The 21,597-nt window shown below is 48.4% G+C and overlaps 1 protein-coding gene across 7 annotated transcripts in view; it reads left to right on the top strand.

The window, feature by feature from the left end:
- The window catches only part of NRF1 (nuclear respiratory factor 1), a 74,008-nt gene extending 53,918 nt beyond the window's left edge, over positions 1-20,090 (top strand). For 2 of the 7 annotated variants that reach the window (XM_040594892.1, XM_040594891.1), the window contains one exon: positions 17,963-18,149. In XM_040594892.1, the coding sequence (XP_040450826.1) occupies positions 17,963-18,126 (164 nt within the window). In that variant the 3' untranslated portion in view covers positions 18,127-18,149. Of the gene's footprint in view, positions 1-6,185; positions 6,243-7,715; positions 8,245-17,962; positions 18,150-18,286; positions 18,661-19,105 lie in introns of those variants that run through there. The other 5 variants (XR_005827991.1, XR_005827990.1, XM_040594889.1 and 2 more) reach the window with 5 other exon arrangements.
- Positions 20,091-21,597: the final 1,507 nt, after the last annotated feature.

Below are 21,597 nucleotides of genomic sequence, written 5' to 3'. Positions count from 1 at the left end.
AAGGCAGCTTTTTGCCATTTCTGTTGGACGCATCTATGCTGGCAGAGCCCAACTCTGAATCTGAGCATTCAAACCCATAAGTGTTGAACTGGGCGGATGGTAGATTAAGCCAAGATCAAAATCAGCCTCTGGTTTGCTGCTCCTTTCTCAGTGCTCCCAGGACAAAGTTCATGTGTGATGGATTCTGCCTGTAATAACAGCTTACTCAAACATGCTGAGCGTGTGGCAGCCCCCCTTCAGCTTTTTGAGCCCTGTGAGATTTTGGGTGTTGTAGCCCATCTCTGGAAAACCTTCCAGCTTAACAGCAGATGGGAGACAACCAAGGACAACTTCATCCTGCTTGCATGATCTCTGCTCATTCTCCTGCTCCTCCAGGTAATCTAAAATGAAAGGTCTCAGCTCAGCCATCTTGCACGTTGGCATGGCGAGCTGCTTCCCAGAGCAAAGCAAGACTTGTGTCTTGAGTTGTAGGGCATCGTTTCTTCTGCACCTGATCCCAAATGATGCCTTGCTGCCTGGAGATAAAGGTGAGCAATGGTCCCTGCTGTGCAGCAGCTGTAGCACCTTTTTCAGTGCAGATTTTAGCTTGCAAGGTGGCTGGCTTCCTGCTCAGGGAAGTAGCATCCGTTCGTCCCCATCTATGTAGTGATGGATGAGTAATGCAACCACAGACAAAGCTGGGGATGTCATTGCTGTTTTTCCTACCTGTGTTGTACCACTTTTACCCGTTACACCATTCAGGGGCTTGGGGAATTGAAAGAGCAGCCTTTGATTACACTGAATCAGGGCAGATGGAGAGGGGCTTTCTAATCCCCCTGCACCCCCATGTCACAGCAGAACTGGGCTGCAATCTGCTGTTTCATGACAGCAGGGTACAGTTCTTGCCTTCCCTAGTAGGTACCCTTGTGGCTATGAGCTGGGCTGAATCAGGCCACCCTCTCCTGCTGTACACTGGAGAGCTGTGGAAAATGTTGCTGGGCTTTGAATGGATGGAGGCTTGTCTGACCCGAGGGCAGTTTGTGAGCTCCAGGCTCTTAATGGCTGTCAGTGGGCGTAGGGTGCAATCTGATCCAAATGGGAAGCTGGCTGAAATCCCAGCAAGCTGTTGTTACTGTGTGAGGCATCTTATGAAATGAGATGGGGTTTGTGAACTCTCCCCCCTGCCAGGCACCCCACTAGAAGGAGAAATACCCTGTAAGCTAAGCCACAAGCTAGGGCTTCCCCAAGTACAGCTCTTCAGTGCATCGAGGCATGGTTTGCATGTCTCTCCATTTATAAAGCTCATAGTCTTGTGAATTAGACCAATGTTTCCTCCTTGCGGAGCTATTTGTACTTTCTGTTCTCGGCGCAGCCTCCCCTACTCCATGCTCCTCTTCAGACTGTGCGTTCCCACCTCCCAGGTGTGTGATGCAGAGTAGACTTCTCCAAACTGCTCAAGGGGCTGTGTGTTTTCTTTGTCTTAAAAAGTGCTCTGCCCCTCTTTGAAAAAAGCCTTAGCTGCTTTCTTAGCAGGGTCTGACCTATTGAGTTCCTCTGTTGCTTTTTTTTCCGAGCATGTCTAGAGGATCATTCTGTGGCTCTATTTATCCTCTTCATTGGATCTCCGTAGCAGGGGCTGATTTTAAAGCCTAAAAGCACAACCCCATCTGTCTTGTGCCTCTGGGGCGTAGTAAAGAGCCCCGTCCTGCAACCACTGAGTCTGTGAGCGATCTCACTTGCAGAAATGTTTTCATTGTCCACCGGACGTGTGTATGGCAGAATGATGAAGATGGCAGGTTTTAATTAATTTTCCCAAGTGGCCTTACTGGACCTTCAGACTTCTGTTTTTCTAAGTGAAACTTGTTCCTCCTCATTGGCCCTGATGTTCAGCAGTTAGATTTTGGGTTTGAAGAGGACAACGTTCCTTGCTATAGGATTGATTTGTGTATGCTTCAAGACATCAGCAGGTCGCACGAGAGCCTGGGGAGATGCAACTCTACCTTGGCATCCCTTGGCTGGTGACACTTGTCCAAAAGGTTGGTGGGATGCCCTCGCCTGTGGGCACACAAGGAAGAGAAGGTAAATTTGTCACTGAAAGAACTGTTCAGCCTTCCAGCACCTTGACTGCAGCCTGGTAAATGGACAGCGTGAGACTGAGCCCTGGGGGTATCCCTCCTCTCCCCTTTCACTGGGTGAGTCCTAATGGTAGCTGTGCAGAAGGCTTGAAGGTAAAACCATTTTTCATTGTCTTCTGATCAGTTGGGAACACTTTGCTCGCTGCCTGGCATCCCTTTGGGAAGTAAATCACAGTTGCAGTAGAGGGTGGTGTGTTTGTCCCTGGCGGCCCCTGTCTCCCAGTGACCTTCTCAGCTCATGAAGACAGCTTGGCTTTGCTGTAAAGCAGCTCATGTGACAGCAGTAATCCGCAGCTAGTAAACAGCTGTGCAGGAAGATTGCAGGGGAATCGCCCTATTTTCCCCTCACTGTAGACCCTGGCAGGCCAGCACACAAGAGAGCAGGACAGTGGCTTCTGCTTGCTGTGGGAGGCTGCTTCCTCTTTCGCTGCATGAGTCCATCTACAGGTTGATATGTTTGAAGCCACTCCAGCCATCGCAGCAAAACATGCTTGCCAGGTTAGGTGCACACACGTGCTTCTGTGAGTTGACATGAAGCTGCGAAACAGGTTCCAAGAAGAAAAAAAAAGCAGTTTCTCTTGAAGTGGTTTCCTCAAATCTTTTCCAAAGCCAGAGGTGGCATTTCTAAGCCTGAATTTTACTTGTTCCTCCCACCCCCTGTATCCTTTGGCTTAATTTATTCCCTGATGTGTACAAATTCCTCTGTAGGTAACGCTTTCTGGTTGCTCGCATGGACTCCCTTCCCCACCAGAGACACTTGGTCACTGGTGGACTTTTTACCATCAGCCCACAGAAAGTTAAAAGTGTGCCCTGGAGAAGACACAGACTCTAAGAAGGGAAAGACTGAGGGAGCACTAGCTTGGAGTTGATTTAAAATTAATAATGGTATTATTTGTTATTCCCATACCCAGCTTATAGATCATAGCAAACTTTCCCTCCCTGTGGCTTTGCCTCCTTGCTGCCACAGATCCCTGAACTTCCTTATCTCCATTTTTCCCTGTGATTTTAATCTTCAAAGCCTGAAGCATGTCTGAGGGGAAGTTCAGTGAATGGGGAACAGTGCTGATGAGTCAAAAGAGCCAGCGACACCTAAAGCAGGTGGTCTCAGACCGAGACCCAGGCTTGTGCAGCCAGAGGTTCCTGCACTGCACAGGCAGTGGCAGCCATCAGCTGCCAGCAATTTGCCCCGGTTCCCTCCAGGAAGGAGGTGCCTTTGATCAGGTAGGCAGCAGCTAGTTCATACCCATGTAATCCCTTGGTTTCTCTACTGTCTGTGCCAGAAACCACCAGCAGTGTGTTTGTGGCTTCAATAAGTTGTCCACCAGTGGCCTGAGACAATCCCTCATTTCATGTAAGCTACAGAACAGCCTTCAGAAGTGGCCATCTGTTACTGCTGGCCTGTGACAGATTTGAACGTGAGACCTTGCAGTGAAAGGCTCTTTTGCTATTCCCCTGAGCCGGCTGATCTCTTCCCTTCCACCCCTTCCAAAAAAAAAAAAAAAAAAGCTTTGTACTCCCAAGCATTAGGGGACTCTTAATTGGTGTGTGCACCACACGACCACTGCATTTAAATGGTGAACATATAGCTAATGGAACCCGAGTTTTAGTGCTGGCATATAGTACATTCAACTCCTTTGAAGTCACAGGGATCAGCAGCCGGGGGTGTTTGTGTTCAATTACACACCATCAGTGAATTTGGCCTGTGGTTGTTCCCTGTTGCTCCAACTTGCAGATGCATTATGATGTCCTCAGCCAGATCTTCTCTGAGGCTTCCTGGTGCATTTTCTTCTTTTTTTTTTTTTTTTTTTTTTTTTTTTTTGGGGGGGGGGGGCGGGGGAGCAGGGAAAAAAGGGGTCTGATTTGCACTTCCAAATAGGAGTTAAATGTGAAGAGGTTTGAAGTCCTGTGGCAAATTAACAAGACTTGGATTTGGCCAGGTTTTAAGCTTTCTGCTTGTTTGCTGCTGTCAGAGATGTGCTTTCTTGCTTCTGGTCTGGGTGAACCTGCGGTCTGAGCCAGGGCAGCCAGCGAACGGGACTTCAGTCTGAATTGTCTACAACAGATGCAAAGCAGAAGGGATTCTCCAGCCACTGCAGTTCCTTTTGCTCTCAGGAAGCAGTTTCCAACCTGTTCTGTCCCGCTTCAGGAAGCGACAGAACAGGCTGTTACACAGAGTGGCTGCTTGATTCTTCTTGCAGTTTTTGTCTGCGTGGGTCCCTGTGCCATGAGTATCCCCTTTGTAGGCCCCTGTGCACCCGGGATGAGGCCCACAGGGACAAAACACTTAAAAGACCCCTGCTTTCTGGAAAGCAAAGGGTCATTTCTCTCCTAGCAGCCATCGTTGTCGCCTACTCTTGGTGTGCAAAGAGGCTTCCTACCACCCAGCCTGCGTGGCTCGTGGCTCAGGCTCTGCCCAGATGCACAAATGTTCTGTGCCTTCAGTCACCAGGCCAGAGTCCAAGCTTTTTTTTTTTTTTTTTAATCAACAGATGTGCAGAGTTTAAAAGGGAGGAATCTGCCAGAGGCATAGCATACCAAGAATAAGTACTCTTGAGAGAGAGAGGTAGGAACCCATCCCACCTGCCGCACAACCCAGGCAGTGGAAGACAGTGATGTACAAAAAAAGGAGGAATGTGGACTGTAAAAACTTGCTCCTTACATGATGCGTTCCACATCTGAGTCATGTATTCACCATGATTTATTGTTTACCTTGCTGAGGATGGGCCAGGCCCTACACAGGGGAAAGAGGGGGATCTGTGCTGCATGGGTCCCTTGTCCTATAAAGAAGACAGGATGCAGACACCAAAACACTGTGACACTTAACCCCATTGCAACGAGGGTGTGTGCTGGTTCGTAGCAGGGATGCTTTTATAGCTAGAATTGAAGGGTATGCTTTGAAGAAGAGAAAAAAAGACCCTTAAGGTATGTGTCTAGCCCTTTCCCCCCCCCCCCCCCCCCCCCCCCGAGTTAAAAAGAAGAGTGCTTACCTCCTTGTAGCTAGTGCAGAAACTAGAGTGAGGTGAGGCTCCAGTAGAGACACCAGAGTTGCAGCTTTCCATACCTGCAAGGTAAAGCTTTGGATGCCCTCCCAAGGCATCGTCCTCCTCCCAGAGTTGTGCATCTTGCTTGACTGTGGGTTTATGTCACCTCTCTTGGCTTAAAAGCATGATTTCCCCCAGCGAAGAGGCACAGGGGCCAGGAATGGGGCACTGTGGGGGAGAACCCATCACTTTGGACCCATTTGTTGGCCTTGAATGTGCACTCTGTTGTAGCAGAGAGGCTCCCGCTGAACAAGTCAGTGAAATGCTGGGAAAATGTTTTCTAGATGAAGCCGGAGACTATCTGGTTACGTATTACCTTACTGCCAGAACAATAGCTGCTTTATATCTCCATGTGCTAAATGCTCTGTAGTATATGCTAATGTTCGTGTTCACCTGTGATCTATCGTGCAGCGTACGAACTTGTGAAACTCATCGAGGTCTGAGTCTGTCATAGCCTTAAAAATACATCGAACTCTTTTCAGAGACTGATGAGGCCAAGTGCCTGGATTTCATGAACTTTCTAGCCTCATGCTCTTGGGATATATAGAAATGCCACTTTGGCAGCCATTTCTGCTTCTCATTCATTTCTCATCCCTCTACTTGGGGAATAGTAGAGAGCTTTATTAGAGGTGGTCTTAGCTTCTCCAACATGGATTTTACTACTCTCACTTCTGTGCAGCTGTTTCTCACTGGGTCTCTCTGGTCCAATTAAGCCATTCATCTGAATACTTGTAAAATACAGTACAAATATCTGGAATTATCTTATACTTGCCTCCCACTTACTGTACGTAAGTAACGCACGTAATGTTCTGTATAGAGGTAGTTTAGTTACTGTGCCTAATATTGGGGTGTTACTTATATGTGGATATTGAATTTTCTACTCTTATGAGGACACTGAATTTTTTAATTCACCTAGTAAGCAAAAGGATGTATTTCTTATTAATATATTAATTACTGTACTTAATGCCCCCCTCCCCAACTGTAGTATTTGGCCTTTGTTCAGCCTTTTACACTTGCATTTTATTGTCAGGCTTCCTAACAACAGACTATTCAGGTTACAAGTGGAGCCTAACAGAGTTTTCACCAGGTGAGTGGATTTTTGTGGTGGTGGTTTGGAATAATGGGATTTAGCTGGTATTGCCACTTGTTCCTTTAGATTCCTGACTATATGGTGTTTATTGGGCTGTTTAAAAGGGGCTATATCTATCTGTTGGGTGTGTCCCCCGTCCTCGTGTCCCCCCCTGCTCCTTTCACACTTTCAAGGGGAAGGTATCAGACATCAGATATATATTTACAGCCAGGCATCCTGCAATGGCTATCTGAGCCGCTGCTCTATGCGTGGACACTGACACTGGGCTTGGTGTAGAGATGCACATGCCTTTGGGGTGTGCTAATATCTTACAGCCCAATCCTGTTAGCTTTGTGAAAGCCAAGCTCTCTCATAATTGTTAAGTAAAGAATTAGTGAGGAGCAGGACAGAGCTGGGCTCAGAGCCTCTATTTAATGACACTCAAGCAGCCATACTGTGGTGATGGATGGCGTTTATGGGGATGCTGTGATTCTTGGATTTGTAAAATTTGGCTTTTTAAAGGTCACAGACACGATGCAAAGGAGGCAAACCCCCACAAATACACTTTCAGCACCCACCAGCTTTAAGAAACTATAGGCTGAACACTATAGCAGAAACCTAAGTAAAGAAGTAGGCTGTCCCATGTGTCACACAGCACAGGAGGCTAGATACAAGAGCTTGTATATGTGTGTGACTGTTGACACATCTGCTGGCTGAAATCCACCAGCTTTTGGACTGTGGACACACCTGTCTCTTGATACGCAACTTTATTCCCCTTGCATGCTATTCATGATCTGCAAGGATGCACAGAGTATTGTTCCTGCAGAAACTCTGCCAAATAATTATCTACTTCATTAGAACAGGCAATATTTCAGTGCTTAAAAAAAAAAAAAATCAATTCAGATTACTTTATTCTAAGATGGACTTTTGTCATTAAAGTAATACAACGTTTTATCAATTTTAAATGGTACCCTGCCTTCATTCTCACCGTAGCCTTTAATAAAACCATAGAGGAAATACAGGACTCTAAAGGCTAGTTCTAAAGGTAGGATAAGAATCAGTCTTGATAGGCAATTCTTCCTCTGGAAGAGCCCCTGTGGATGTTAATAACATAGCAGACAAGTCAATAAAGTTTTTATGGCAAAATATAATAGGGATCTGTATTAGATGATTGTCCAGAAACTTATTCTTAGGTGTTACCTATCTCTGCTTTCTGAGGAGCTTGGCACCAATGACACTGGTCTGCTCCATCTTTTTTATTATCAGAAAACAGATCGTAGGAAAAGTGAATCCCGACCAGAGCAGATATTAGGGGTTGCTGTACTTTATTTTTAACTGTTTCCTATATACATGATTGACCATGATAGACTGCTAATCTTATCAGGTATGCCCTTCACTCCACAGCAAAGCCAGCTGATCAAGGAAGCTTAGAAGTGTTATTAGCTAAGCTTTCATCTGTGGAGTCTGGTAAAAAAAGCTTTCTTTTCACAGGTAGACACATACACTCCTTGCGTGTTTGTCGCCTCTTCTACACACCAGATTGGCTTGGTTTTAGAGTGACGTACTCTGGGGACCCAGCAGTAGTGTTGTGAGGTCTAGGTAAGAACTGAGCTTGAATAGACACAGCTTTATTCTGCCTCAGCTGACGTCCAGGTCCTGTTGTCAAGCTCTAAATTCACCCTCAGCACCCTATGACGGGGAGAGGGAGGGACAGGTAACCTTATGCAAGAGACAAGGGCTGAAGGCATGAAGCTAATCCCCCGTCAGGATGCCAGACGGCTGCTTTGCCTGCTTTCCAAGCACTGTTTTCATGGGAGTTTTCAGCTACATCGAAATGAGGATGAAACAGAACACCCAGGATTTTGGATTAATCATTTCCAATGTTAAAAATAATTACAAGTTTTTCCTTATGTTACTGTCCTCACTGCAGATGATTGCAGATGGAAGACTTCTGGTATGTCAGGAAAGGGCTGGAAAGACAGAGGTTCATAGCAGTTGTGAAGTGTCATCGGTGAAGGAGGTATTTGTCACCACTGCTTGCAGACTATGGATCTTTGCTGTGTCAGGGAAGAGACTGGGTATCAGGTTGGCTCATTGGGATCTTCCTATTTCCATGGAAATGCTGGGGCTTCAGAGGAGATAATTCCATGAACACAGCTGAGCCCCTGTCTGTATGTCACTTGATAGGTTGGGCTGTCCCCTCCAGCAGCAGAGACTCCTGTAAATCAGGAATTCCAGCCCCAGTGTTTTTGTCTGAAAGTACTGCGACTTAAAAAGAACTCAAAGAAAAAAAAAAGAAAAACAAGCCCTAAAAAACCTCCAGAAACTCAACCACACCCTCAGACCACCCCCCCAAAAAAAAAGCTCTGGAGTCATCTTCAGGGATCTTGTTAGTCATGTGACAAAGGAGAGTGGTGTCCTCTAGGTCATCTCTCTGGGAAGAGAAGACGGGGCTTGTGTATTCTCTTGGATTGTATATCTATCAAACAAAGCGGGAGGTGCAGATGCACCTGCCCTGGGTGGTCTGCTGAAAGGAGCCAAAAGTAACTGGGTGGTTGCTTTGTGAGGATGGGTTGCCTTCCTCTGCCCTAGAGGCAAAGAAATAAGAAATAAGAGACCAAGAAATAAGAGAGGTTAAGCCAAAGGTGTTCAGATACTTGGCTAAGCTGTGACCCTTCTTTCCTTGTAGAGAGGAAGAAAACAAGTGTATCAAAGGTGCTAGTGCAGTGAGCTGTCCCCTCGCAGCTAGAGAAGGTCTCTGACTGAGATTTGGGGATAAATAAAACCCAAACATCCAAACTTGGGTTTTAAAACAACACCTTCACACAAAATACCAAGCATCTAACAGTCTTTGCTGTAGCTAAATGAGTTGGAGGAAGAATGAGCCATATGAGCATGGTGTTGCATCCTGGCCCATGCCTTTCTGGTGGTGTAAGGCTGGAATTCCCAGATCAGCCAGGCCTTCTGGGGCACTGAGGCAGCAGCTCCCATTGCTCTGAACAGGCAGAGAAGGAAAGCTCATTGAAACAGAACAAGAGGAGCCGAGGCTAAGGAAAGAACAAGTCACTGAGAATATTAAGCAGGTAGGTGATGCCCAGGCACAGTCTTGAGAGACTGAGATGTGATCATGAAGTGGCTCCAGGGCTCTCCTTCCTATATCCCATGCAGTTGTTGATGGAAGTGTTGCATCTTGTTTTGTCTCCTGTGCTAATCTTCTGTTCTCAGGAAAAGTCAAGGCTATGGTGTAGCCTGCTAGAATGCAACACTCGGTTTAGTGCTCCGTCTGTGAGCTGCCATGACTCAACTTCACTATCAAAACTTCAGGTGCCTTGTTATATTGGTCTTTGTTGTGATTTTGACTGGAGTGGCTCTTGAAAAGACAGATAATGGATGATCTTGAGGTATGATTGTGGTCAGCAAGCAGAATAAGAACTGTAGCTTTTTTCAGATTATCATTTGGTGGAACATTTTTTGTGTTTTTAAATTAATGGTGTAGAGGTTACATAGGGAAGATCCTGGCTGCTGTTTGCCTAGGAAGTTCTCAGAGCTTAAATCCCTGCATGAGCTTTTTGTGATTTGTCAGTAAGCCATTTCTGATGGTGAAAATCCTTCCAATTATCATTTTGTCCTACGAGAGAGCTAATTTGAATTAGTCATTGATGCTGTAGCAGTAGTTGAAGGGGGGAGAGAGAGAGGCATGCTTTCAAAAGACAGTTCATCTTATCTTAAAGTAGGTGCCTGTGTTAAGAGGTGTCTTCTGCTTCCTTTGTCACCACTGAGTGTGGTAGGATTCCTGAAATGCTTGATTTCTGCAGCTGACTTTGGGTGAAATCCCATCCATGGTGTCACGTCAACACCTCATATCTTAAGGGACACGTTTAGTTTGCGGATGTTTCTTCTTTACGGTCAGAGGATTTTTCAGGGTAACGTGACTTTGAGAGCACTCATTTTAGCTGGTGTGTAATTTGAACTTGAGACAGAGATCTGTTTTGTTTTTCTGGAAATACATGCTCACACCAGTTGCCTGTCCTTCCCCCACCTCTTGAAGGCCTCTTGAGTCAGTCCCCCAAAAGGGCAGTCATCAAGATGATAATTTCTGGAAGTTTTGGTGAGCCAGGTTCCCACACAAAGTAATACGGATTTAATAAAAATCTGTTGTGGGAGCTTTTAACGTGCAGGCTGAACAGTGCTCTTTTGTGTTGGAACACGCCAGGTAGTCTTCAGCACTGCAGCTGTCTTGGTGAGGATAAGAATGGTCTTTGCTCCAGGATTCAGTTGAAGGACACGGTTGCTCTGCAGTTAAGTACTGGTAGTTGTGCTACCTTTATTGTAGGCAAATACCTGCTATGTTGCCAGAACAAGTATGTGACTGCAAACAGCTGGACAGAGCTGCTCAATATCCTGTTTGTATGACTGTCCTTTTTAAAACTGGTAGCAGTGAAGCATAACAAGAGTCCCTCCTGTTTTGCCATGTTGCTAAAAGGAATTATACATGGCTGGGAGAATTAAGACACTTGCCTGAGCCAGCCTCAGTCTTAGCTGGCTCTAGAAGACCTCCAGTGATGGTGACTTTGCTCCAGAGCTTCACTAACCTTATGTTTAGCTGTTGTGTTCTTATCTTACTCTGTCCCATTGTGGAAAAGATGATCAGGTTATTCCCTACTTACTTGCATCAGTCTTGATGTATTTACAGGCTGCCCTAGGTATCTAGATCAAAGCACGCCCAGTGCCCTTTCATTGTGTTAGCTACCGAGGGCAAATGTTTTCATTCAGAGGTCCTCTAGTGATGCATTTTCCTTTTTGATTTTTGTGCATTAAAACCTGCACACTGGTCACTTTGAATTGTCTATGAGAATTCTTCCCTCGTGTCTTCGAAGTCGGCTTTGGCTCCGAACAAAATGTAGCAATGAGATGGTATCTGCTGACGTGTGTGCTAGGGCCCCGTAGTGCATTCCTGAGCACAGAAATTTTGGTTGGATTGCTCAGCTCCATGCCTCTGGAGCAGGGGGAGAGAAGTTGCAGGAATATCTACTGTGAAATGCTATGGCAGGATCATGCAAAGCAAAGTTTCTACTAGTTTCCCTTCAGCACGAGCTGAGAAGACTGGAGCAAACAAAGTCCCCTAAGTTTGAGGTGAATGGCCAAGAAAGTCCAATGGAAAATTTCGTCTTTTTAGCCTTCTCTATTGTTGGTGTGAGCACTGTAAGGCTTTCAGAGCTCTACCTCTAGCGTTTCTACCTAGAAGCAAGTCTGAGAGACTCGTAAGGCCACTGACAGTGGTTTCCTGACTCTGCAGTTCTTGCAGATGTTCAAAGCAAATGATGAACTGAACAACTTTCAGCACTTAAACTCTTTGGTATCCAAGAGAACAGAGCAAGATGTTTCAAGTTTGGCGTCTATTGCACCAGATATTCTTTCTCTACTTGGTGCTGAGTAGGCTTCTGGTGTCAGTGGATCCCCAGGAGCAGCACTGGCTGTGGCTGACTGTGGCTTATGCTTCTGGTAATTTGAAACAGGCTTTGGACTCCTTTTGGAAGGGGACACGCAGGTCTCAGTCGAGGTCCTGTTTCTTTATGAAATTATGTTGCCTAGCTAAAAAACAGATGACATTCTGTGCCCTGTCAAGGGCTCCAAGGTGATTGCTAAAGTCATTGTGCATTTTCTATTTTGCCCCATAAAAGAAATCGCAAGAGCAATACTTCTGTGCTACTTCATGACTCCAGACCTGTGCCCCCTGTTCCTCCATGCTCTGCACTCAGAGCACTGTTTCTTGTGGCTTCACAGCTTTTGCTACCATAAACTCAGCTCCGCTAACAGCACCCCTCTCAAACTTCCTTCACCTTTCAACACACATGAAGGACACCTGAAGGGTGTGTTGGAGAGGCTTGCACCATCTCCCCTTCCCTTTCTTGTTGGGGCTAGGCTGGCTCAGTACTGCAAAGCAGGGCTGAGCATTGCTTGGGACTCCTGGCTCCCAGATGTAGGAGCCAAATGGTAATGCTTCTCCATTTGCCTTTGCTTGCTCACAACCCTCCCTTTCTAGAGGCTGTTCCCACAGGAGTTTGCTTTGGCAGATGAGCTCTCTGTTGTAGCTGATGCTATCAAAGAGGATTTTGCACTTTTTAAAAGAGGAAGCTGTTTCCTTTCTTGAGTTGATGTTCAGTGTGATGATGGGGGTTGCTGTTGTCTGGTCCAGAATGGGGCTGGTTCCTGTTTCCTGACCCTCCAGGACTTTATTCTTGTGTTCCTGTCTGAGCTCCATACAGAAAAAGTTACGTGTGAGCTCTTGCTGTTAAGCCTTTCCATGGTGTAGAGGGCCATGCCAAGTCCTCCTCACTGGAGAAACCCATCTCATCTGGGAAGAGGACATCTCTCAGTGAGTGACTGGCAGCTGAGGGGTCCCTTGAGGTTGCACACTGTTCAGTTTCTCCCAGCCATTCTGTGTGTCTTTGGACATTTAATGTGAAGATTAAGCTTTCAGAAGTGTTAACTGAATGTCCATACAGGATATTGAGACAACTTCTGTCTTGGTATCAATGAAGGCCTTTCTACTCTAGGGTGCATTTCAAGGCTTGCAGAACCTGACTGTCCAGCTGAAAACTCCCACTGCTGCCATAATGAGAGCGTACCAAGCATTCACAGGACGTAAGGCAGCAAGGCTTTTCATACCATCTGTGCCAGATCACAACTGGGTGCTTACAGTCCAGCTTCAGACAGAGCTTTGTCCAAGGTTGCCTTGGCCTGTTACAGTTTCCTCACTGATGGGACCTTTGTGGTGGTAGGATCGGCATTGCCATTCTAGCCCATCTTCCGTCCACATCTAGTATGATTGGTTCATACCTGGAATGAGATACCCACTAAATAAGCTTTATTCAGACTCTTGGCATTTGGATGTGGAGCCACATGGGATGTTGATAAACAAGACCTCAGCCCATGTCTCCAGGTGTGGTCAAACAACATGGCGATGGGCTTGGGTGGTATAGACCTCACCTCATCTATGGTCAGGAAGTAACCAGTTCGTGGAGCTGGGACACTGAAGAGCTCATCTGCTTGCATGGTTAGCTATCTGGGTACTTTGAGCACCTTAGCAGATGGCCTGAGTCACTTTAAACTACCAGACACTGAACAGGAGATAAGGATGCACCTTGCAGAATGGACTCTGCCAAAGATACTGTGAAAAAAACAGTGTGTATCGTGTCCCTGAGTAGGGCAGTATTCCAGATACGACTGGGAATGCACGCAACAGCTGGAGACTGGTCGTATCTCCTTCTCGTGCTGCCCTTGCTTTGATCTCAAGGGTGAAGAGGTGTTAAAGCCAGGCAGAAGCTCGGACCAGTGACCCCAGTTCCCTGAGCATTGTGACTGTCATGGATGTCCAGGGCACTTCTGAACCTTCCACCAGTTCCCAGGGCACAGAATCATCCCACTCACCCAGCCTTCTCCCCAGAGCCCTATATGTGGTGGTTTAATGCAGTCACCTGTAATTTAGGATCAAAACAATTGTTCTTATGCTGCTGATGATGATCTGCCTTCTATGCCAGGTAAGATGTCTCTGTCAGCCATCACATGACTTTTTGCTTCTGAATCTTGTAGCTCTCTGGTTGCAGGTAGAGCCTAACCCTTACCCATCTTCTGTAAGCTGTCACCTCTTCTCTGCTGAAGCAGCAGGAGTTTCATGATCTCTTACGGCCCATCACAGCCCCCCAGCTAAAATGCAGCTGCTAATGTTGCCTGACCCAGCATTAGAGTACAACTGCAGCCATCTCAGAGTCAATCTACAATAATCCTTGGAGTCATGCTGGCCATCTCAATCCCTAAGGCCTGCCGTGGCTCTCCTCCTTTGGCCACCCTCATGTCCTGACCCATTCCCCTCCATGGCTGTCAGGTGATGCTGGCCATGCCGTGGCCTCCTTCCTAGCAAAGCCATCTGATCCTCCACCAAAAAACGTCTTTCCCTGGCATGCTGCAGGTAAGAGAGAGGCAGGACCTCAGTGCTGGCTCTGCCCCAGCTTCCTGTGTAGATGTTGTCCTTGTGCCCAGCTGGCTGGAGCTGGCTTTTCATCCCTGCCAAGGATGGGAAATGTTGGGAGGTAGGTGAGATTGGTGGCCAGGAACGGGAGATTCGCAGGGGGATGGAGGTGCCTGGGCTTCATGTCTCACCCACCGCTCCTTCCAGAGGGGCTTTCTGGGGACTTCACAAAGGGGAAGCAAACACACAGTTGAGCTGCATCTTCCTGTTTGCCAGGAGCCTGTGGCCATGGTCTGTGCTGCTTGGTGCATGATTCGTCACCTCCACTGTCATCCCTCCCCAGGCAGGAGCTGATCTGAGCTGCATGCAGGATCCGATGGGATCCCTCTTCCCTGCCTCAGCCAGGGCTCTCCCTGCGTGCTCCATTCCTCACAGAGCACCCCGGCACAGCTCCGCTTTCTTTGCAGGTACATATTTTTCAAAGACTCCAAGAAGTTGGGTTTTTTGTCTAATGGATTTCCTGTTTTTAATACAATTGAAAGGGTCTCAAATCCATGCTTTAGATTAACATATGCCAGCTAGATTAGGGCTAATCAGGGTGCAGGCCTGAGCAGATGCAGCGCAGGGCCAATCCTAGACCTGATTACAGTATCTCAGTAGTTTAATCGTCTCTCTCCCAAGGGCGATCATCTCTGCTTTAATGCACAGCAGACTTTCCAGCCATCTCCTCCTTTGGTTTGTTACCACCCCTGGCAGGAAGGCTGCTACGTCATATGCTGAGACGATTTACTTTAATCCCATGCAGAAAGGGATCTGCGTGTCGCCGTCTCTCACGGAGACTTCCCTGCTCTTCTGTGTGCTCCAAGATGTGGCCAGCCTTGGTCAAATCTTGGGTGACATGAACTCATCCTTTACAAAGAAGACACTGGTTGGGTCTTCAGGTCTCTCAGTCTTTTGATAGCACCCATCTTTGGCAGCAGCCCTTCCCTGGCCAACGTGCAAGGCATGGAGGAATCAGGCTTTTAATGTTGCATGCTCTGTGGTCCATGAACATGGTGGTGACTCTGGTCTTTGGGTTGGCCATGGGTAGTAGACTGTCATTTGAGAGCTCCAGCCGTTGTCTTCGAGTTAGCAACCCACATAACCCAAAGGGCTTAATTGTGTTGTTGGTCTGGAGCGGGGATTTTAGGTGCATCCCAGGTCAGATCTCCAGGTCTGTGCTAGCACCTGCTTAAACTGGGATGTGCTATGTTTCCTTGAAGAGTCTGGGAGATTTTCTTCTAGAGGGCTGAGTGTGAGCTCTCATTTCAGTGTTTCGTTGCCTAAAACTCTCATCTATTAGAAAGCACTCTGGGAGCTTTGTACCTTCTCCTGACTCCTCCACACCTTTCATAGCAGTTAGTGTTGAATCATTGCACCGGGAAAGCAATTCCTTGTTTGGGCTGTGAACTGAGCGAACATGGAACATAAGTCTTCGGGCGTAGGGCAGCCCTTTGGTTGGAAGATCATGAAACTTTCCTACCTGCAGAGCGCTTTGAGATCCCAAGAGGAGGGATGCTGAAGGACTGCGAAGCACGCTGCGCTCTGCTGGGGTCACCCACCTGGTCAGCACGATTAACTCATAAGCTTTCCTGTCTGTACAGTGAGTTATCTGAGGACACCAAGCCGCATTCTGCTGCCTTGTGTTATTAAACAAGTGCCCTTGGCAGGACAGAGGTCTGCTCTCTGCCACAGAAACCTGAATCAAAAGAGATTGTACTGCTTTTTTGGGAAAGCCTGGGTCAGGAACCTGCTGTCTTATATCGTTTGAATGCTGTTTCAGGGGCTGGCCATCCTGTGCTGCTGGCTGGAAGGATTTGATGACCTCTAAAAGCATTTCACCCCACCCCCTTCAAGAGAAGTGCAGATAGTTTCAGAAACGTTGTGTATAAGGTAGTGTTTACAGGCTTGCTTGTCTAAGTCACACTTTGCCAAGCCAAAGGCAGTGGTGGGTACAGGCAGATAACTTCATCCTTCGACTCTGATGTTTAACTTGCCAGCCGGCAGGATTTGCTATTCCCCTGCCCAGCTGTATCAAGCAGTACCAGTGCTCCTTGTTATTTTTTTCATCTCTTTTCATCATTCACATCACAATATCCTCGGGTCCTCGTTGTTTTGTTGTCATCTTGGTTGGTGTTACCTAGCTAACCAGGACTCACTGCGTTTAGCACAGTGGTGATTTCCTCTGTGGCCAAAAACATGCCCTAAGCTTTGCCACCTTCAGCTTGGGAGCATCTGATCCCTTTCTGTAGCTGAGCCACCCTTGGGAAGAAGATACTTCCTACTTTGCTGGACCCATCCATAATGGGGGAAGAGCTGAGAAACTTGGTTTATTTTCCTTTATTTCTCTTATAAGTCATGTATACATGTGCAAGAGTGCCTATAGTCAGTGCCCGGAGCCAGTATGGCTTGGCCAGGGCTTGGTCCCATGCTGCCCTTCACCCTTCTTGGTGTGAAGGCAGAAGGACCCAGCTGGGATGGAAAGTGAGCTGGAGGAAGTGAATCGTGTTTGAGAGAGGTTGGTAGCTGTACTGGGGCTGTATAGAGTTACAGGGGATGGAAGAGTCACACAGTAGGGAGAAGCCAAATTTATCCTATCCTTAGCCCCAGGGTTCTCAATTCTGGGCAAGTCACGTGGAAAAATATGTTTCAGAAGTGTGTTCTTCGTCCATGGGTGGTGACCACTGCTGGGCTGTGTGGTGGCACACTCACAGCTCTGAGAGAAACACGTGGGAGCAATCCCTGCCTCCAGCAAAACATGGCCTGACAGGGTTGGCTGTACAGGTACCTGGTGTACCATCCCAGTATTGGGTTCCTCCTCCAAAAGTTTCTTATCTCTTTCCTCCTTAACCTTATTCTCTCCCTGTGGCCAGACAGCCCTGCGGTGCAGGCTGAGCTTGCCGTGCTGCCACCCTACTCTGCCCCATCCCATCCCTGTTCCCATCCCACATGGCATCATGGTGAGCGAGTCCAGCACAGTGAGGCCGCCAAGCCACAAATAATTACACCAGCACAGACCTGCTGGGTGGGAGGCAGTTGTCTTCAATTGCTGGCTTTCCCTGCATAGAATCACAGAATGGTTTGGGTTGGAAAGGACCTTAAAGACCATGTAGTTCCACCGCCCCTGCCAGGAACAGGGGCACCTTCCACTAGACCAGGTTGCTCCCAGCCCCATCCAACCTGGCCTTGAACACTTCCAGGGATGGGGCAGCCACAGCTTCTCTGGGCAGCCTTGTGCCAGTGCCTCACCACCCTCACAGTAAAGAATTTCTTACTTAGATCTAACCTAAATCTCCCCTCTTTCAGCTTAAAGCCATTCCCCCTTGTCCTATCACTACAGGCCCCTGTAAAAAGTCCCTCCCCAGCTTTCCTGTCAGCCCCTTTAGGTACTGGAAGGCCACTGTAAGGTCTCCCCGGAGCCTTCTCTTCTCCAGGCTGAACAGCCCCAGCTCTACCAGCCTGTCTGCCTAGGAGAGGTGCCTCAGCCTCTGATCATCTTCATGGCCTCCTGTGGCCTCGCTCCAACAGGTCCGTGTCCTCCTTATGCTGGGGGCCCCAGAGCTGGATGCAGTGCTGCAGGTCGGGGTGTACTTCAGCAATCCAAAGGATCATCTCTGGAGCAGCCACAACATGTGCCCATACCAGCCTCATCTGTTGTGTTGGTCTTGCTCCACTTTTTCCCTCCCAACCCCACTCCTATTTCTCGGTTGGGTTTTTTTTGTCTCCTCAGGTCTCGTCCAGATCCCTGTCAGCATGTACCAGACTGTGGTGACCAGCCTGGCCCAAGGCAACGGCCCTGTTCAGGTGGCGATGGCACCCGTTACCACAAGGATAGCGGACAGTGCCGTCACTATGGACGGGCAGGCAGTGGAAGTGGTGACCTTGGAACAGTGATGATGCCCAGAGCAGGATCATGGTGATTTTCCTTGTCTCTTATGCGAATAATTTTTTTACACCTCTCCAGAGATGCAATCAGGTGGCATTGAGTCTCCCAGCTTTGGAAGCAAAGGTTTTGTTAACCTTTTTTTTTTTTTTTTTTTTTTTTTTTTTAAAGGAGAAAAAAAATAAGAAAAAAATACTAGCAGAGGATGTGTGTTAAGTGCATTTTTATAGCGCCACTCTGCTCTCGGAATGAGAAGCCAAATTGTGATGGGACTTTCATTCTGAGGAGATTTAAAAGAAAACAAAGCAAAGCAACCCCTTAGCCCTCATTTCTGCCCAGCGTGGGATGGAGTGGGGTGAGGCCTGGCAGGGGGCTGAGGCAAGTTTGGAGCACAGATGCCCTCAGCCAAAACTGCTCCAGCAGCATCGCCTCTGCTCCCAGGCTGCACCAGCACCTTCCTCCGCAGTAGCTCCCAGGCACAGCCCTCCGCCGTCCGCACTTGGAAAATTAGGTTTCAAAGATTTTTAACATGGACTTTTATATTTTAAAAAAAAAATATCAAAAGAACCACACACACACGCGCGAAAAAAAAAAACACACACAAAAAAAAAAAAAAAAAAAAAAAAAAAGGAAGAGAGTTTGGAAAAGGCTTCTCTCCTGGGGAAAAAAACCCATGCATGTGTGACTGCAGGGGGGTGGCAGGGTGGCAACCTCTTGAAGGGATAACGCTCTTCCAAGAGCCTGCGGGACTGCCGCCCTCCCCGAGCCGACAAGCGAGGCTACTGCTGCCTTTGATGGCCGTAAGCACTGCCGCGGACCCAGCCGTGCTCCGCTCGGCTCCCCTTGGTGCACACTGGAGACCTGTTCTTATTTCTCTGCTCTCAAAATGTACCTGCCATGTTAGATCTTCTTTTTTTTTTTCTTTATTGTTATTATTATTATTATTATTATTGTTGTTATTACTATTATTTCCCATTTTTGTGGATCTAGACCGGAGTGGAAACGCCTCTAGAGGGGCTCTGGCTGCATCCCCCTGCTGCGTGCCCACCATGTTCCCAGGACTTCCCTTGCCAAAGAGCTGCCTTGGGCTCATCCCTGTCCCCGCTGCCATCCCCAGGACCCTGCATCCTCCCCTGCCCATCCCCGGAGAGTCTGGTTCCCACAAGCAAAGCTTCATTTGAAGGTAGCGGGGTGGATGTGAGTGCAGACCTTTCCCTTCGATGGACCCCTCTGGCCTCCCCAACCCTCCAAGCCACCCCCCTGGCCTTACCCAACGTGCATCTCCTAGCACAGCTCTGCTGCTGCTGCGAACTTTTAATCCCCATCACCCAAAAACTTTTCCAGGAGGGTTAAAAAAAAACCTCAGGGGGTTTTTTGGGGGACAAATTCTACTTGACTTCCCCTGGGCCAAACCCTTGTGTCCCAGTGGCAGCACCCAGCCAAGCCCTCAGTCAGCCGCAGCCCTGCTGTGTGTGCAGTCGTGCATGGTATTTGATTTTTGGGTTTTGGTTTGGCATTTGGTTTTTGGGGTTTTTTGTTGTTGTTTTTTTAATTATTTTTATTTCCAAGTGGCTGTTAACAACGTTTTCCACATCTCGCTCCGCCTTCAAGGAAGTTTTCAGATTCTTGTATTTACTTGTTTTATATGGAAAAATATCAAATGTTCTTTGTATACATTTCTTCTGTACTTTAACGAGGGGAGGGAGATCTTTCCATAGAAACAGTCCTGGTTCTCCAGTTTGGTTTTTATTTTTTTTTAATTATTATTTTTTATTGTCGTTGTGAAGATGTTGGTGGCTTTCAAGTCAGTGTTTCTTTGGCGATGAAATGATGTTCTTTTAGTCAGAGAGGTTCCCCCCTACCCTCCCACCCCCCCAGAAAAACAAAAACCAGGCAAGTAGCAGAGCATGGACCCCCCCTTGTTTTCCCAGTGTCTATTATTGCCTCATTCAATAAATTGTTACAAATGTGTCTACCCCTGCATCTGGCTGTCCTGTTCTGGGGTATTTTGGGGGGGTTGGTGTATCCTGGTAGAGGTGTTCTGGGGCTTGGTCCCACATTCCCGAGCCCTCCCCAAGCCAGCTCCCACTTTGCCCTGCTGCGCTGTTGTGGCTGGAAAGGAAGAGCCGAGCATAGCTGGGGTGATTTTTGGGGCTTAATTCTTCTTTTGAGCAATTTATCTTATCCTTTTTACTCTTCCAACAGCAACCTGGGGGCCGGATGGAAACCATGGGGGTGCTCGAGCATCCCTCTGCGCTCCCACCCAGGGGCTGAGCTGGCCTTTGGGTTGAATTCCTCCATTTTTCAGCTGCAGCAGCCACCACCGAGCCCAGGCACCATCATTCACGGGGTCCCAGCAAACCAGGGTGCATTATTTGGGGTGCAGACCCAAGGAGGAGCAGGGAAGCGCAGTGATGGGTTTCAGCAGCTTTATTTGAACGCCAGTGCAGGATGGTTGCAGCCCTGGCTCCGGTGAGGTGAATCCTGCAGGTTTCTTGTAGACTGGGGCAAGGGAAAGAGTGGAGGAAGGCTGGGAGGACGGACAGCCGGACAGAAGGAAGGGAAGGAGGAATGTGGCTGCTTTACCAGAACACCTATGGGTGCTCATGGGTATCTCCAGCAGAGCTCAATATCCCTGGACATGAAAGGTCCTGCATCTGCTGGGAGGGTGACCCAGGGCTCCAGGTACTGCTGGGGACCCTAGGACATCCGGGGTGCCCTGGCGGGGTGCAGGATGCAGCAGCACAGCCGAGGGGGAGGCAGCTTGGCCTGGCAGACGCTGCCATGAGGCTTTAATCTCTGTTAATCGGTCTTTAATAAGCAGGTCGGGGCCTCCCACTGGGGCAGCTCGAGCTCGCCCTGGGCACACCAGCAAGCTTCGCTTTGTATTTCCCAGCTGGGGAGAGGCTGGTGGGGCTAGATCCTGCTCCCCCTCCCCAGCATGAGCCCTATGGGGAGGTTCTCTGGGCATCAGCGGGGTCCCGCGTGTGGCCCACCTGGGTTTGCCACCTCTGCTCCCCCCTGCCCCATCCCAGCGCTGCTTTGCCCAGGGTGGGCAATGAATTGTAGGATTTGGCCCCAAATTGCAGGATTTGCCCCCCAGAAGCACCGGTGGGTGCTCAGGATAGGCCTGGCTGCGGCAGCCGGGAAGGGCCAGGATGAGGCGCCTCGGGATGACCCCCAGCAGGGTGCGGGTCCTGGGGAGGGGGCAGACCTGGGGGGCACCAGCTTCCCCTTGGGTGACTGCTGGGGGTGGAGCCTTTTGGGAGGGGTGGAGTTTCTTGTGTGGGTATGGCCTGTTGTGGGCGGGGCTTGGGAAGGATGCTCGGCCCCTGCTCCCCCGTTGGGGCAGGGCCCCACTGCGGAGCCGGCTGGAGGGAGGGAGGGATGGAGGGACAGACAGCCTGGTGGATGGCTCAGTGGCTGGTGGGACGGACAGGCAGAGGGATGACTGAATGGATGGATGGATGCAAGGACAGACA

This window comes from Falco naumanni, chromosome 5, assembly GCF_017639655.2.
Source record: "Falco naumanni isolate bFalNau1 chromosome 5, bFalNau1.pat, whole genome shotgun sequence".
In the NCBI taxonomy this organism is placed as follows: domain Eukaryota; kingdom Metazoa; phylum Chordata; class Aves; order Falconiformes; family Falconidae; genus Falco; species Falco naumanni.
Note: the sequence above shows the minus strand (reverse complement) of the source record. Positions and strands in the feature narration are given on the sequence as shown.